Below are 17,242 nucleotides of genomic sequence, written 5' to 3'. Positions count from 1 at the left end.
TTTCTCATCTTCCTCCTCCTCTTCCTGCTGCTCCTCTTGCTGCTCCACCTGCTGCTGCTCCACCTGCTGCTGCTCCTCCTGCTGCTGTTCCTCCCTATCCACCTGGCAGGCCTTGCCGCTGCAAAAGAGATGATTTAACTGGTTAATAAATTGGAAAATATACTGGTAAGAGGCAGTGGCGGGCCATGTGTTTTTGACCTTGGCATTCAGAAAGAAAGGCTAACATGAAAAGAGTATTCTTAAGACATGATTACAGAAACAAGGTAATCAAACTGCACAACTTGATAGAGTGACTAGTAACAAACAGACCCCTCACGTCAGAGGGGAAAAGAAGTGTCCCAGGAGTTACTGTCAGACACTCAATATGTGGCGTGTTAATACAGACCACCAATGTGGACCCCCACTCCGCCAGATGATACCACCACGAGCATGAAGGGAGCTCACATGAGGCGTGGCGACCGACCAACGGAGTCACGCCACCACTATAACGAGTAAAAAAAGAGACAGCCAACACTTCAGTTGAGCAATGCGCGTTTACGGAACGCCATTCTGGGCTCGGGGAGAGCTCTCACACGGGGTGCGTGGACTGACCCGCAGAGCCACTTCAACACTCAATTACGCAGCGCCTCTCGGTCGGATGCCTCCGACCTCGACTCGCTGATGTTGTGTGTCCCGACCAGCCCACCTGACCACCGTGTTTCCCAGCATCAACAAGAACCACACTTCGTGAACACATGAACACAACGCCACCGCAGATGAAAAAACTCAAAAAGCAGTTTACTTATTACCAGATGCTGTTCCCATAAAAACAAAGTCCATCCGCTTCTCCTTGTTAACAAAAAGTCCAGCAATGCGGTTGTAACTAATTGATGTGCTTTAACAGATGGCATGGAGAACAGCCAAGCCTCCCAGCCGAGTCTCCAAGCCGCACCCCGGAACATCTACATGCGTCCTAGAGCATACAATATCTGCTGGACAGCAGCAGTCGACACCGGGGTCATCACTACAAACATGCGTTGACACTAAATCTGCCACCAAGTCCACTTCTCCTCAGCTACAAAGCGCCAAAACACTAAACATCATCAAACCAATTGCCCACCAATAATTGTCGATATGATCAAGTACATCACTGGTTTAAACGGTTGCTCAGTCATGTGGATGCATTTGTGGGTCCATTATTTTTAACCCGAGCAACAGGAAAACCACTCGATTTCATTTTATGACTATTTTTATGAGTATTTCACAAAATGATGTCTGGATTTCAGGATAGAAACACGGCATCAACTGAGCAAAGACAAACTCAACTGAGCAAAGACAAACAGGAGACAAAGAGTGGAGAACACACCGCGGCCTCATCGTCCCCGCCACCAGGTAGGACGTCCTGTCTGGTTGGCCCGCAGCGTTCTGAAGCCGGGCATCATGTGACAGGAAGACCGTTGAGCTGTATGCCATCTTGACTTCCTTTCTGTCGATGGACATCTAGACAAACAAACCAAAAGCAAAGCGGATATAAACCAGGTTCATATTTAATATTAAGCTCAGAAAGTACATTTTTCATCTTCACAGAATTATAGAAAAGAGATGAGCAGCTTCAGAGAACCCATCATAATTCATTGTTTAGTCACACTTGTTCCAGTGATGATGCTAATGAATTACAATGACCCGTTGGTGCGGTTCACCTCTGGAGGTCTTGTTGAAGCTTCCTGCGATCGACTGCTCCTCCCGGCCTCACATCCCTTCTCCTCCTCATCTTCATCGTCCTCCTCTTCACCCTCCTGCCGTTTCTCCTCCTCAAGCCGTGGTTTCCACCGTTGTGTTGAAGGTCTCTGCAGCCCGGCCCCGCTGTTACGCTGCACCTCCGGCTCACCACGATTCTCCAACCTGTGGCTCCAGTCGCTGAAGCCCTCGTCCTCCTCCAGAACCAGGCAGCACCGGGGCTTCAGCTCCTCATCGAGCCTGAGGAGAACCAAGTGGTGGAACCGACAGGAAATGGAGTCAAGTTATTAAAAATGTTATTATGAAGAAATGCAGATGTGATACAACCATCAGTGAGTGGTTCATAAGATTGATTAAAGGTAGTGGATGAACCCTTCGGTCAATGCAGATATAAAAACAATGACCAGGGCGCGAAATAAAGAAGTTTTCATCATGTACCGTGGATCGCCATCTTGGCCTTTTGCAACAAGTGAATGGAAGAGACCGTATCTGGACCAGGGTGGAGAGATGCTGTCTACGTCTCTGGTAACGACCTGTCAATCATTGTGTAGCCCCGCCCTTAAGCATTCCCTGATTTATGGTCTGTTTGACTCTAAATGACCATAATTTACTAAATGAACATTATGCTGTATTGAAGAAGACTTGCAACTACAGATTAAGACATAAACTCATATTTACAATGTTTACTAAGAGAGAAGTAGAGTCATTTATATAGACTTCTATACATTTATATTTATATAGACTTGAATGCAACATATGGCCACTCCAGAGAATGCAGCTTTAAGCATAGACTTCTATACAACTAGAGGAGTCGTTCCCTGGTGGTCAGGATAGAGAATGCAGCTTTAATGCATGAAGCATAGACTTCTATACAACCAGAGGAGTCGCCCCCTGGTGGTCAAGAGAGAGAATGTAGCTTTAACACATAAAGCATAGACTTCTATACAAACAGAGGAGTCGCCCCCTGGTGGTCAGGAGAGAGAATGCAGTTTTACCAACAAGCATAGACTTCTTTTCAACCACAGGAGTTCCGGGTCTGGTTGTAAAGATTCCCAGAATCTAAATATGCTGCAACACAGCATAGAGTCTGCTGCTGGCAGGTAAACTGAGTGTAACCCGAAGGTTACTCGCATGGCAGAGTGTTGTTACAGGTGGCAGGTGGCAGACCTGCAGCTTCAGGCTCCATGGCAACATAGAGGGTGTCCGTGGAGACAACAAACAGAAAGGCAGTGAAGCTCAGCAGACTGGACCTCAGCAGCACACCAAAAAAGCTGAGGTTTCCTTGGACAAGAGACATTTAAGTGGTTTCTAAATGTATGTTTTAGTTTAATTTATTTCAGGGTATTTATCACAATGTGCAAACACAGTTTCCACTGTGGTTTAAAACCTTTTTCTACCCAAGCCATTTTGTGGCGAATATTGCGAATGGTTTGCATCCCATACTAAATACTAATTATCTCCTCAACCACAAGGTATAATATACAGAAAACCCTTGTGAGACTAGATAATAAGTTATATGTGTTACTGGTTTATTGGTTTTAAAAATAATAAAATATTTACCAAAAAAAAAATCTTCCAGGACGTATTTATGAATATGATTGCTTTTAAGTAATAATATACCACTATGTGTTAAGAGTATCTCTGAAAAGTTTGGCTTTGATTAAGTGAAATATTCTTAATAATTAATTTAGAGCAGATCTTTTGAGCCATTGCTTGAAATCCGCCACCACCATTCCGTAGCTTTTGTCCTGGTCATTGAACCCGTTATAAGTTGCTATAAGTAAGTACTTTTTTTTTTGTTGGAAATAAATTGCACATTGGTTGGCAAGTTGGCACAGCTTTACTTGACAGTGTATTTGGTAGATACTAGTAGATTCAGTCGCTTCCAAGCTTTCCAAAACTGTGTGCTAATCCTGTGTAGCTTTATGCTATTGATATGAAAATGTTATATTTTCAAAAATCAAGGTGCTCTCCCAAATCACTCTTAAGTCGCTACGAGTCATATTTTTGGTTAATGCCAATATTTATTGTGGAATAGTGTCATAAACATGAAAAAAGACCAGGATGTGTCGTTTTTTTTGTTGCTGTATCACACCAGAGGCCCATATGTGGACTGATAGGGCTTGGGAGATCGATGAAGACCTTCTGAGGGCTCTGGGGTTAATAATTAACGGGTGTTTTCTCAGTTAAATTTGAAATGTATCTGATTCTTTATGTTTATGATTATATATCTTGTCCCTTTTGTTGGTCTGTCTGATAGTTAGGATGTGTCTAAAACGACTGAACACGTTTCAGTCATAAAAATAAATGTGTCTATTTTTTGCAAAATTAAAAATTCCTTTCCTTCAGAAACAAATTGGATTAAGTAATACTTGTAGCTAATATATATATATATATATATATATATATATATATATATATATTTATATATATATATATATATATATATATATATATACTTTTTTTTTTCCTCAAAGAATTTATTGCAAAACATTCAACAATTGAATCTTTTAATGCAAGAAGCTTTCCATACTCACAGCTAAAATACAAATTTTGTTATTACTGAGACTTAGAGACTTTTTTGTGCACCAATGTATGTTCTTAATAATTTGACGGAACGCTTGCTGGAGACTCAGCGTCAGTGTTTCAGGCGTGAGCTGCATTTCACGTCGCAGAGTTCTAAAGGAGTCCAGTCAGCAGCTGACAGTCTCAGGTGATGAGGATGTTTTCCCTCGAGAGACGTCACCTTTCTGATCAAACAGGAAACTGGTGCAGCAGCTCGTTCAGCTGCAGCATCACTGGACTCGTTTTCCCTGCAATCAGCGCTGCAGCAGGTTGCGACTCGGCTGGAAACATCAAGGACAGTTTCACAAAAACAAATTGGCTACCGCGCCAACGAAGCTCAAAACAAAAGGACTTGGCAACATCCATCTAAACTGAGCCGAGGACAGTTACAGGACTATTCTAAACCAACAATTCAACATTTCATGAAATTGCCTATTGGATTTCTTGCGTCAGATGTTGAGCAGATTCTTAACACTCTCAAATCTATATAATAAATGTAAAGCTTTTTCTCAACAACAGCAATTCAGTTTTTTCCAAAATGTCCAACTATTGCAGTCATGTGACCTTTGACCACCAAATTCTAAGCAGTTTTGCTTTTTTGCCAAATTTGAAGAAACTCTCAAGAAGAAGAAAGAAAGTGACATTCCCCAAAAAATGGAGGCAGACAAATACTCATACAAATAGGAAAATATAAACTATTTACAATAAACTATATTTTAGAAACAAATGTATATTATCTGAATCCAAAACTTTGTTTTGAATTCAATAGCTAGGTGGCAGACCTGCAGCTTCAGGCTCCATGGCAACATAGAGATACATTTTGTTTTGGATTCAATCCACGTAATCATGAACAATGGTGTATAAAAGAAGCACAAATGCCCACTAAAAGCTAGTGAGTGTGAACGGGGATAGATCCAACAAAGAGTTCACCGCTGTTCGTTCCCCATGAGAGACAAGAAGTCAAAGATCTATTTGTCTCTTTACATTACATTAAGCTTACACTTTTATCCAAAGCAACTTACAGTTTGCTCTATACACCGTAGGCACAGCAACGGCGAGCAATTAGGGGTTACGTGTCTTGCTCAAGGACACATTGACATGAACTCTATAAATATCTATTATTCTTTTTATAAAGAAACACTTTATGGAGTAATTTATTCCATCATTCTGGGAACTGGTGTGGGTGGAGCTGTGTTTTAGATTTTGTCAGAGCCAGGGCTTGAACTACTGACAAGCTGATAGAAGGACGGGGGATGTTAACCACTGAGCCACAGTCACCCCTAACTTTGTACACGACCAGTTATTTTTTTTATCCAAACGATGATTTTTTTTTTCTCTAAACCTAACTAAGTGCTGTGAAAAACCTCACCATGACAGCTGTTACACAAAGACGTGATCGGAGCGCGTTGTACTCACGGCGTGTTGTGAGCGAGCTCGTTGCATTGGGGGCTCTCCGGCCAGGAGGCGGGGCTCCGCTCGCCCCTCTGCGTCTCCCTGGATCTCCTCCTTCGCTCCCGCTCCACCTCCTCAGCATCCTCCTGGCTCCGCTGGGCCGTCACACTGCAACCGACACAGAGACCGAGTGGCTGTCAACACACTCAGGATATTTATTGAATGATCTACCACCTAATCCTCACCCTAACCCACTTTCCTGTTAGGAAGTAGCTTTAATGTCAGAGAAATAATCCTCCTCCACACAGTAGCTTTAATGTAAAAAATGATCAGAAATTGTCAGAGAAATAATCCTCCTCCACACAGTTTGAGTATATATTGCATATGTGTAGGTCTCCAAATAAATACTGATGTTGTACCTTTAGCCCTTTTAACATTTCAAATGATTTTGTGTTTTTAAAAAACATTTGTCTTCACAGAATGAGTTTGAGAGATTCAATATTCTCCAGACAGCCAGGAACATGAACACTAATTATATTCACTCGGCTTCATCTATTTGGCCCTACTCGATCACTTTAAAAGAGATGTTCGGTAAAATAACGATCATGAAGTTGGTTTGATAAAAGATGATAAAGAGGCTCAAACCAGAGAGTAAACGTGAGCAAAGGTTTGTGGACAGCAGGGGATGAAATAAAGGCTGATTTAGTGACGCAACCCAGTCGGCTGAAAATGTTTTGAAATTGTACTTTTCCGCAAACGTGGATACGTAGAATGTTTCTGATACCTTTTATATCAGCCTTATGTCGGGCTTACAGAAACGTACAATGTCACACACACTTTTTTGAGAATCCCCGAAAAACTTGTGGTTTTCTTGCAGAATGCTGTTAAGGATACTGAATACATAATACAAAATAAAAAAAAGAGAAGAAAAAAAAAGAAGAAAAAAAAATACACAAAGTGCAGCTCGGAGGTTTTGGCCTTCGTTGGAAACCATGATCCTTCCTCTGCGTGGAGCTCGCTGCTCAAGCGTCCCTCCCATTGATAGTACATCCACAGTCAAGATGTCCATTATCAGAAATCAATGACACCTCATTGCTTATTCCATAAACACCCTGCAGCCAATCACAATCGAGGATTCACCCAAACCAATGTATAAGATGAAATAAGATAATCCTCTATTAGTCCAACTGCAGGGACATTTACAGGATTCCTGCAGAATGAAACAGCATAAAAAGAAAAAAGTTAAGAAAATATTTTCTTCATGCAAGTACATTTTTAAAATCATCGAGAAACAAATAGCTGTTCTTCTCAGTTATAGAATGCTCATTCAGTTCCAGAGAGATGGGCTTAATAACAATAACCCCTTTTTTATTGTCCAAGCACATCTGGTGGGGCTCTGGCCAGCTGCTTTGCTGTTCACTTCATTTCAGTCTCTGGAGGGAAACAGGAGGGGAGTCATCTCAAGGAACAAAAACTTCATTATAGTAATGGGGATCTGGAGAAAATCAACAACAACTATGAAAATAATCTGTCAGCCAGTTCGCTTGAGACCCCTGATCTGTGCAGAGAACCTGCTGGTGTCTAAAAATGTGCCATTAGGGTCCTCCGGACTGACGTCGTCAGTCCGGAGGACTATTGAACTATTGAAACTGTGAGGTTTATTATTACGCCTCTGATTTTTATTTTTGTACATTGGACTGCTTTTTGGGGGACTTGGCAAACTCCAAAACTCACCAAATTTGGACCGCTTGTCAGGCCTGGTGAAAATATCCATCTGATATAGACGTAAAAAAAAGTAACCAAAAATAGCTCTGTAGCACTCCCTAGAAGTTGGACCGTCTTTTCTCAGTTCATTAACAGCGTAAAAAAAAGTCTCTACCCGTGCTCAAATAAAGTGGTTCAATCTCAGGGTTAGGGTACGAGGAGGAACTGAAAAAGTGCACAGTTATCTCAGTATATATAGCCACGTGCGAGAGAGGATCTACAGTGAGAGTGACAGTAGACAGTGATTTACGATATGATCTGACCTTGGTCAGGAGACTTGACTACTGTAACGGTGTGTTCACAGGTCATTTATCTTGAATAGACTGGACTACTGTAACGGTGTGTTCACAGGTCATATATCTTCAATAGACTGGACTACTGTAACGGTGTGTTCACAGGTAATTTATCTTGAATAGACTGGACTACTGTAACGGTGTGTTCACAGGTCATTTATCTTGAATAGACTGGACTACTGTAACGGTGTGTTCACAGGTCATTTATCTTGAATAGACTGGACTACTGTAACGGTGTGTTCACAGGTCATTTATCTTGAATAGACTGGACTACTGTAACGGTGTGTTCACAGGTCATTTATCTTGAATAGACTGGACTACTGTAACGGTGTGTTCATAGGTGTCTGTAAAAAGTCAATCAGAAAGTTGCAGCTGATCCGTTTCAAGAGTCAGAACTAAAAATGGAGAAGCAGGTTTCAACTTTTCTGCTCCACATATCTGGAACAAGGTTCCTGAAAGCTGCAGGTCTGCTGAGACACTCAGCTCCTTTAAATCCAGATTGAATTCTTTTAATGCTATTCTGAATATTAAAGCATAAACACATGTTCAGAAACCACAAATACAAGTATAAACCTGAAAATGGGCACCGACCTGTCCCCTGTAAGATAAACTCTGCACAGCACCAGAGTTCCAACGCTGCCGTAGCATCAGGGCATGAGGAATTGCTCCCCGATGCTGTGTCTCCGGTGTACGGAGCAAAAATGTAAGTCGCTTTGGATAAAAGCATCAGCGCTAAATGAAATGTAATGTAGTGTAGGACCGGCCAAAGCCTGAAGCTCGTTGGTTCTCATCACAGGATGAAACACAAAGCATGCAAACCATTAGCTTATGTAATGCAAAGGCATTGAACCAAAAATATGATTAATTCTCCCAACATGTCAACCAGTCAGCTCATCAAACATTTGGCTGAATGAATGAATGAAATAACAGCAAGAAAAAGAAAAAAAACATCTTCAAGTATAAAAGTTTGGAGCTGACAGCGTTGTCGGGGCTGTTGGTGAGGACGTTACTTTGTGGGAAAGTGACCTACATGAAACTGGATAAACTGAGGATGAGGTTAGATTGTTCGATGAGCTCATCATCGCTGCCTCAAATGCAACAAAGGAAAAGAGAGAGAAGTCCTTAAAAACGGACCTTATTGCATGTTTAAAAAGCTTCAGCTAACAGCATTATTGTATGCTATTACATTTCTTTGTACAAACAAGATAACTCACGTGGATCGCCAAAAATGGGGAGCCTTTCATATCAGGTCGCAAAGTATAAACCAAGAAAAAGGCTGCCCTAGCGACAACTCGTGACACTACATACTTCATATATTTGTACTTTTTCAGAGAAAGGATTGCTTGTGCACAAAAGATAAAGTCTTTTGGGACTTTGGATGGTCCACAAATACCTCTGAACACAAAGCTGTAAAACAGCTGTGATGACTGATGACATGTCGAGATCTGAAGCATAAATGCAGGAGATCACAAACGGTAAAAGCTGTAAAAGATGAGCCGTGTCTTCAAGGTATTGGGTCTGCGGGACGGCCTTAACTTCAGGTTCCTCTGGAGTCTACCGGGACATTTAACTGCTGTGGAGCGTGAATGTGAAACCAGCAAACTGTGGAGGAAATCTGTCTGATACGCATCACTCTTTCCACCATTTACACAATGAGGCAATGGAGGCCTGGGGAACTGCATTTTCTTTGTGTGCAGTTGAGCAGAAGGGGTGGGAGAGAGGGGTCCAGGACTCAGCCAGATGATGTCATGGCCAGATGATGTCATGGCCATTAAGGAAGTTGCGGCTATAAAAGAAGCCATTGAAGTCAGATCACAGTTTAGTGTCATTTTCAGTGAAGTCATTCAGCAATGTTCTAGGGATTGCTGAGGCAACAAGAACTTCACTGAGGACGAGGAGTTATAAGTTGGGAGATAAGAGTTAGCATTTAGGAGTTAGGAGATAGGAGTTAACAGTTAGGAGTTAGGATTTAGGAGTTTACAATTAGCTGTTAGGACTTAACGAATAGCAGTTAGGAATTAGGAGAGGGATGCAAACATAGAAAACAACAAAAGAAATTAAGCTCCTGGAACCTTTTAAATCAGAGTCGACCGTATCAAAAGGCCGAACTGAAACAAGTTGGATGAAAGGTTTTTTACTGATATAATTTCTCTAAATTACCTACTTTATTACTACTTATTTTATTCATCAGCAAAAACAGGCGCAAAGAACACATTTTGCCTGGTGTTTGTTGTTTTAATACTACATCTGTCCACTAGAAGCTGAAGCCTGACTAATGCATGTTCCAAATAGGATGATAAGCATTCATGTTTTCTTATGGGTGAGTCTGACAACCACCTAAAAACCTGTTTCACAAATTTAAAAAAAAGTAACTAGTGGTACTGGGGTAAAAAAATGTTAGGATCAAAAGGGCAATAAAAAAAAACACTGTTCTATAAGTCATGAACGCGTGAGAGTGAACATTTTGATCAGATTTATAAAATGGATAATCAGAATGTATTTTTCTCACTTTTCCTTCCGCCAGGACAAATTCCTCGTTTGTACCTACTCACGTGGCAATAAAAAAGTTTCTGATTCTGATTCTGATTCTGATTAGGACATCACGTGAGAAGGACAGCGCTCAACTGCGCAGTGTGGTGTTCAATGTACATCGACCGAAAGTCTTGTAAATATATAAGTCCATGTCGACAGAATTGATAAAGCTCGTACAGGAAGTCATCATGATGTGATAATGTATCTTGGCGATCTGGAAGAACTCTCTCCCTGTAAAACTAATATAACTAATATCGCTCCTTAATCAATGAGGAAGGGAGCTGCTTTTTGTCAGGTAGGAGTGGCCAACTGAACTGTCATTAAACCTGAGGCGCACGGATAGTAAGAGTCGTGTCCGGCAAAACCCATTCGAATTGTTGTGTAGACTATGCATGTATATTGTTAACATCATACATGTAGCCTGGAAGATATTATAATAAACTTACTGACCGCTTTGAACTATGTTCTTGTATTTTGTTTTAACTTGCTCCCGTGTTCTTTAAGATCCGCTGGGGTTGCAACTGAAATGAGGTTATTGTTAAAACCAAAAGATAATCAAAATAGGTACATAATTTGAGATTTAATGTTACAATCCCAGTAATTTACGCATTGACGGAGTCAGGTATTTTTTTTGCCACGATTCCTTGTGGCTTCTGGCTGCAGCAGTGTTGCTTGCTTGAATTATTTCTCGATATCTTTCGTACATTTTAAAGATCATGGTTTGCTCCTCTGTTGTAAAATACGTTGGTCTCGGCGGCTTTTCCATGGTGCACGACTGATCAAACGGAGTTAACTGCGCCCCTTTCATGTGCACGAGCACAAATCTAGATGAGACCTTCCTGGGTTGACTTAACGAGTTGGTAACTGGCTTCGTGAGACCAAAAAGTGAGACAGCTGGTTAAGTGCAGCTGGCTAAGTGAGGGAAACCCTGGGTATGTTAACCCAGCTTTGTGAGACAGGCCTCTGCTCTGATCAGGTTATGGTATTTCTATGTGTTGCTGTGGTGATTTTTCTAAACTTGCTTCGAAAAAACAAAAAGCCTGACGTGTCAATTTATCCTCAACATTATCCAGCTAAAGTCAGTAAGCCAGGTACGAAAAATAAGGCCCTGGGTTATTCCACTTGTGTAACAATTGGTATCATAATATTTATACCACATATTCATATTTATACCAAATATTAAGATTCACATTAAAAAAAGTTTTAAGAAAATCCAAACTACACGAGTTCTGCATTTAACAGACTGTCAGATAGATTTAGAATGCTCAATGTCGATTTTTCATATTTAAATGTTAATCACAAAAAGTGTTTTAAAATATAAAAAGTGGTTATATTATTAGGTCAATATGTTCGAGCATCTTTCTAAATATATTTGAAAAACTGGTGCACACTCAAGTTTTTAAACCTTTATCTGTCAAATAACGGCAGTAAAAAGTCCTGCAGGTAAACAACAACAACATCGTTTCTCTCTCTCTCTCTCTCTCTCTCTCTCTCTCTCTCTCTCTCTCTCTCTCTCTCTCTCTCTCTCTCTCTCTCACCTGATGAGGTTCTGCAGGAGCTGTCTGCTGGAGCTTTTCCTTCTGAGGGACTCAGACATGGTGGATTGGGCTGCTCCTGGGCTGCTCCTGGGCTGTGGTCCGATTTTGGTTTGTGTGCAGCCTCCGGTCCTGGATCTGACCTGGTCCTGGAGACTAAGACGTTTCTCTGTCTATCTCTGTTACCCTCTCTCTGCCCCCCCACCCCCCACCCCCCCTCTCTCTCTCTCTCTCTCTCTCTCTCTCTCTCTCTCTCTCTCTCTCTCTCTCTCTCTCTCTCTCTCTCTTTCTTTCTCTCTCTGGTTGCAGCTCTCTCCTCCCTCCATGTGGTTTTCATTGAGGCGTTCTGACCCCCACCCTCTCTCTCTCCCTAACGGGGGTCATGTGACTCACCCAAGGGGAGTAAGATGATATCATTCCAGGATCAGTGACAATATGATATGCATGTGTATTGTACATATTCCTGTTGAGGAGAGTGACTCAGTCAGAAGCAGCGAGTGTTTCTAAGAATTTTTTTTTTGACTACACCTTGAATAAGGAAGGTAGCGCAGTAGCATTAGTTTAGTAGCACTCAGATGGCAAGTGCTGATAGCACTTTGTAGTTTGACTTTCTTGAAGAAATTGGACTTTTCTGATTCTTGTTGTACTGAGTTTGTACTCACGGTTGCATACACTTATTGTAAGTCGCTTTGAATAAAAGCGTTAGCTAAATGAAATGTAATGTAATTTAGAGATGCCTGCTTGTTATAATAATCATTAATACTGCTTTTATACTTGTTTATTTATACTACAAATCATAGCATAATGTGCAAAAGTTACATTTAATTTAACACTTTCTTTTATTTCCTATTTTTTCCTATTCCTAAGAGCAACTGTACATACTAATTTCTCCAATCAATAAAGTGTTTTGATAAAATAAATATTAATCTCAATAAAAAAAATGCCACTTAACAATAACACAAGGCCGCTTCATTCTCTTCTTTGTTCTTGTTTTCTGGATTAAAAATACATTTTGATCTATTTTTATAAAGTGACCAGTGTTTACATTTTTTGGTTATTCCCTGAGTTTATTGATTTGTATGAACTTGAACAATAAATGAGTCCTGGGTCCGACTGTGAAGTGATTTATAACCTATTATTCATCAGTGGGGTGTTAGATATCAAATTAAAAATTAAAATCAGGGCTAGAATATTATGTAAGCTCCATGTACAACCTCTAAACACAACCCAAATAAATAGATAAATAGGATTAGGGGTTAGGACTAAGGCTTAAAGGGCTAAAAAGAGTGTCAAGGTCAAGTTTACTTTTAGTAATTGATTCTTCTTCTTTTGAGTTCATTGTAGCAGAGAAAAAACAAGCAAGTGTCTCATCAGTAAAGTTTATAAATAACTGTCGACGTAATGTTTAAAATAACTTTAGGCCAATGTTTCAGGAGCTGATAGAAATCAGGCCTTTACTGCACAAAAAAAATTAAATGAATAGCATAATATGGCCAAACTGTAGGATTAAGACAACAAAAATATAGATATCATTATAAAATAAAGGTTTAATGTTAATTTGACTAACTTTGGTAAAAAACATTTCTTCTTGTGAGTTTTTTGTCGTCTGTCCCTCTGTTCTTCTGTCCGTCTGTCTGTCCCTCTGTCCGTCCCTCTTTTCGTCTGTCTGTCCGTCTGTTTTAGTGTTCAGACACTCCGATAAAACATTGGCTGCTTCTGAAAACACACAAAGACAGAAAGTAAGCTTTCCTCTTGAAAAGAAACTTTCTCTTTCCATCACTCACACACACACACACACACACACACACACACACACACACACACACACACACACACACACACACACACATACAAACACACACTTACACAGATGTGCATGAGGTCACACAGGCATTTCCAGCCAACACTGAATTACATACACTCACACACACAGAGAAAATCCTTAGGGCTTGAAACACTCAAAAACACTCCACAAAACGGTCGCCACGGTAACACTCCCACAGCACTTAACCCAGTTTGACCGATGGCGGCGGACCCCGACACTTTGTTTCAAAGTAGTAAAAAAGGCAATATAGTCCTGGTTAAATCCGGACTCTGGTCCTGGTTTTATCTAGATTCTGATCCTGGTTTTATCTGGACCCTGGACCTGGTTTTATTTGGACCCTAGTCCTGGTTAAATCCGGACTCTGGTCCTGGTTTTATCTGGACCTTGGTCCTAGTTTTATCTGGACCCTTGTCCTGGTTCTATTTGGATCCTGATCTTGGTCTAATGTGGACTGTGGTCCTGGTTTGATCTGGACCCTGGTCCTGGGGTTACCTGGACCCTAGTCCTGGTTTTATCTGGACCCTGGTCCTGGTTCTATCTGGACCCTAGTCCTGGTTTTGTCTGGACCATATTCCTTGTTTTATCTGGACCCTAGCCAATGTTTGATCTGGACCCTGGTCTTGGTTTTATCTGGACCGTGGTCCTGGTTCTATCTGGATCCTAGTTCTGATTCTATCTGAACCCTAGTCCTGTTTTTATCTGGACCTTGGTCCTGGTTTTGTCTGGACCCTAGTCCTGGTTCTATCTGGACCCTGGTCCTGGTTTTATCTGGACCCTGGTCCTGGTTCTATTTGAATCCTGGTCTTGGTCTAATCTGGACTGTGGTTCTTGTTTGATCTGGACCCTGGTCTTGGTTTTATTTGGAGCCTGGTCCTGGTTTTACATTCAATGAATATGACAGAAATTATTCTTATAATGAGTAGTACGCATGGACCACGACCCAAATAACCGCAGAAGAAAGTACAGGACGGGGCCATGGCAGCAGGGCAGGACCGGTTCCAGACACAAGTACAAACAAGGAAGGGTAATATGTGCAAGAGGGATGGATGCATTTAATTTGTGGTCACCACAGAAAGGATCTTTTCTTGACGTTTGTGTTGTAATCAGTGTATTAACTTATGTCCTCTAGCAACACCTAGTGGCGATTGTGAATAACCGCCCTGAACAGGATGTGGGATAATCGTAATTATACGGAGTACCAGGAAGTGATATGCAGGAAGTTCTGTTTGCCCATGAGTTTACAGAGTGAGAATCTCAGTTTACAATCTTCACAATCCTTGCCTTGACACTTCCGAAACTCGCAACGCAGATCTGCGCTTTACAATGTTTACATTCTGTAAATATTCATGTCAATAGTGCGGCACAGAAATAAGTATTAAATTATAGTGGAATCAGTTGGCTTTCACACATTTCAACATTTTGTGAAAAAACTGACCAATGAACACTCAAGAAGTCACAAAGAACCTCGAAGACCCTACCTTACACACCTGAGGTTTAAACAAAGAGGACAGAGAGAGAGAATATGGCAAGGACGCACTTTACCATAAGGGAAGCAGTGGCGGCGATTTTGGCAAGTAGCGACGAAGAAGCTTCAGAGTCTGAAGAATTTGATTCCTGCAACGAAGAGGAATATGCCAACAGAAAAGATCCATTTGAAGATAGGTAAGTGTATTTACTAAACTTTGTTTTAAAATAGAATATTTACGTTAGCAAACTTAGCACATTTAGCTCATGCCGTGAGCATAAATGTGCCCTGTGTTACGTGTCCGTAAAACAGACACGTTGCGTGATCGCAGTAGCAGGCCATCAGGGCCCTCTAAGCCTTCTCTGGTGGCCTAAACAGAATCACAAAGTTATACCTATTTTAGAATTTTAAAAAAAGAAACGTTTTTTGGTGGACTGTATGAACGTGTCGTAACTCCAGAGACACTTTCCCCTTCAGTTCGCCCGTGTCTGCCACTGTGGGTTGATGGGAAGGCACCAAACCATGAAATTAAAAAAGTCAAGGAGCAAACAAGGAGTCATTTTTGAGGAATCTTGTTTAGACTCTTGACTTTTGATCATATTTATGCTTAAAATAAGTTTAAAAATTGTTTTCTAATATGTTTTAACCAGGAGATACATAAGGGGACCTTTCCTCACGTGTCACCGGTCTGATTGTCTCCCCTGATCCCGGATTGTTTCCACCTGTTCCCCATTACCCCCATGTGCTTATAGTCTGCGTCTCCCCTTTGTCTTGTGCCAAAGTGTTCATCCTTGTTCATGCACCTCAGCCACAGCCAAAGTCATTTTTGCCTGGAGTTTGCTTTTGCTTCACCACGTGAGTTGTCTTCGGAGTCCTCCTTGGAGAGTATTTTTTTTTTCTTTCGTCTGTTAAAGTTTTTCTAGTTTAGCTTGAATTGTGTTATGTTGTAATCAGTTTCCTCCCTTCCTCTTGGGAGCGCCTCTGTGTTATTTAGTCGTTATCAGTCTTGGTCAGTGAGTTTTTTTTCATAGCCATTTGTTTATCACCCATCTGAAAGCAATAAAAGTGTGCTTGTATGTGATTCTCTGAATCTGGGTCCTCACTTTCGTCCAGGCCTGACAAAATCGGCCAGTCTGTATGAACGTGCCGTATTGAGTGGGTCGGTCTGATAGTAAATCCCGGGACACTTTTTTTTTCCCCCCAGTCTGCCCTTAAAGCCTCTGGGGTCCGCCCCCTGCTTTGAAGCGGGCTGTGATGTTTATGTTTTTAATAAATTAATATCTTTGCGATAATACGACAGACATGGTTCAATTTTTCCAAGATTCAGTTTATTTTCTGCTTCCACTGCCTTCCAGCCTGCGAGATATTCACAATTCATGATGCATACACAGCTTCACAGAGGTAGAGAGACGGTGCCGAGCAGAGAGTTTAGCCTTCGCCGAAGCTATACTGGAGAGCAAGACGCAGCTTCAGAGACTAAAGGATACGATACTGGCAATGAAGATGACAACGCCAATAAAAGGGATCTATTTGAAGATTGGTAGTGTATTTACTGATTTTGCAATAGCATTTTTACGTTAACAGGACCTGTAGCCAGAAAGCGCTGCTGCAAACAGCGAGCTAGTGGCAGCGAGATAACGAGAGCTAACGGAGATAGATGGCTTCAGGGTGTTTATGAGACTGAACGGTGGGTAATCAAATACATACACGACCATGTGCTGGTAAACAGCCCATAGTACATACACACAGAGTACAGTACTTCAGTGGCGGGCTGTCAGTGCCTGAGGGGTGGACGGATGAACGGGTGGAGAAGCGGGGGGGGGGCTTTGTTCACCTAGCTGACATAGAGGTGGGGGAGTACACGCTGGTGGATGAAGTGGGTCGGTCCACATGCCCCGCGCATTGCGTCATACTGGTGGAGCAGCTCTGCGGGTCAGGTGTTCGCACACATGTAGGTGGACTGCGTGAACGCACCGTGTATTGAGTGTGACAGTCTGTGACAGCAACTTCAGCGACACTTTTTTTCCCCCACTCCACTCGTGATGTGGACTATACGGCACTCATTGAAGGCCTAGGTCTTAGACCACGGCATGCCACTGCTGTACATATGTTGATCTTGTTCTGAAAACTGTTCTTGAAAAAACTAAACTGAAAC

General features: G+C 41.5%; 1 protein-coding gene across 1 annotated transcript; it reads right to left on the bottom strand.

The window, feature by feature from the left end:
• Positions 1–4: 4 nt before the first annotated feature.
• On the bottom strand, positions 5–11,970 carry LOC137784597 (lymphocyte-specific protein 1-like). Its single transcript, XM_068575393.1, has 6 exons — positions 11,801–11,970; positions 5,698–5,841; positions 1,680–1,956; positions 1,346–1,479; positions 41–118; positions 5–8 (listed from the first exon to the last, which is right to left on the bottom strand). Exons 1-6 carry the CDS (start codon positions 11,857–11,859, stop codon positions 5–7), a joined length of 696 nt encoding a protein of 231 aa, XP_068431494.1. The 5' UTR covers positions 11,860–11,970.
• Between the last annotated feature and the right edge of the window lie 5,272 nt (positions 11,971–17,242).

The sequence above is a fragment of the Clinocottus analis genome, unplaced genomic scaffold (genome assembly GCF_023055335.1).
Source record: "Clinocottus analis isolate CAN_PGR_092001 unplaced genomic scaffold, fCliAna1.0.p SCAF_1, whole genome shotgun sequence".
NCBI classification, from domain to species: domain Eukaryota; kingdom Metazoa; phylum Chordata; class Actinopteri; order Perciformes; family Cottidae; genus Clinocottus; species Clinocottus analis.
This window is presented reverse-complemented; position numbering and strand designations above follow the sequence as displayed.

Excerpts from the sequence above, each read along its gene's own strand:
- LOC137784597 (XM_068575393.1), bottom strand. The coding sequence starts at position 11,859 with ATGTCTGAGTCCCTCAGAAGGAAAAGCTCCAGCAGACAGCTCCTGCAG. Across the intron at positions 5,842-11,800 it reads CTCCTGCAGAACCTCATCAG|TGTGACGGCCCAGCGGAGCC; the intron begins GTGAGAGAGAGA and ends TGTCGGTTGCAG. Across the intron at positions 119-1,345 it reads GCGGGGACGATGAGGCCGCG|CGGCAAGGCCTGCCAGGTGG; the intron begins GTGTGTTCTCCA and ends TCTCTTTTGCAG.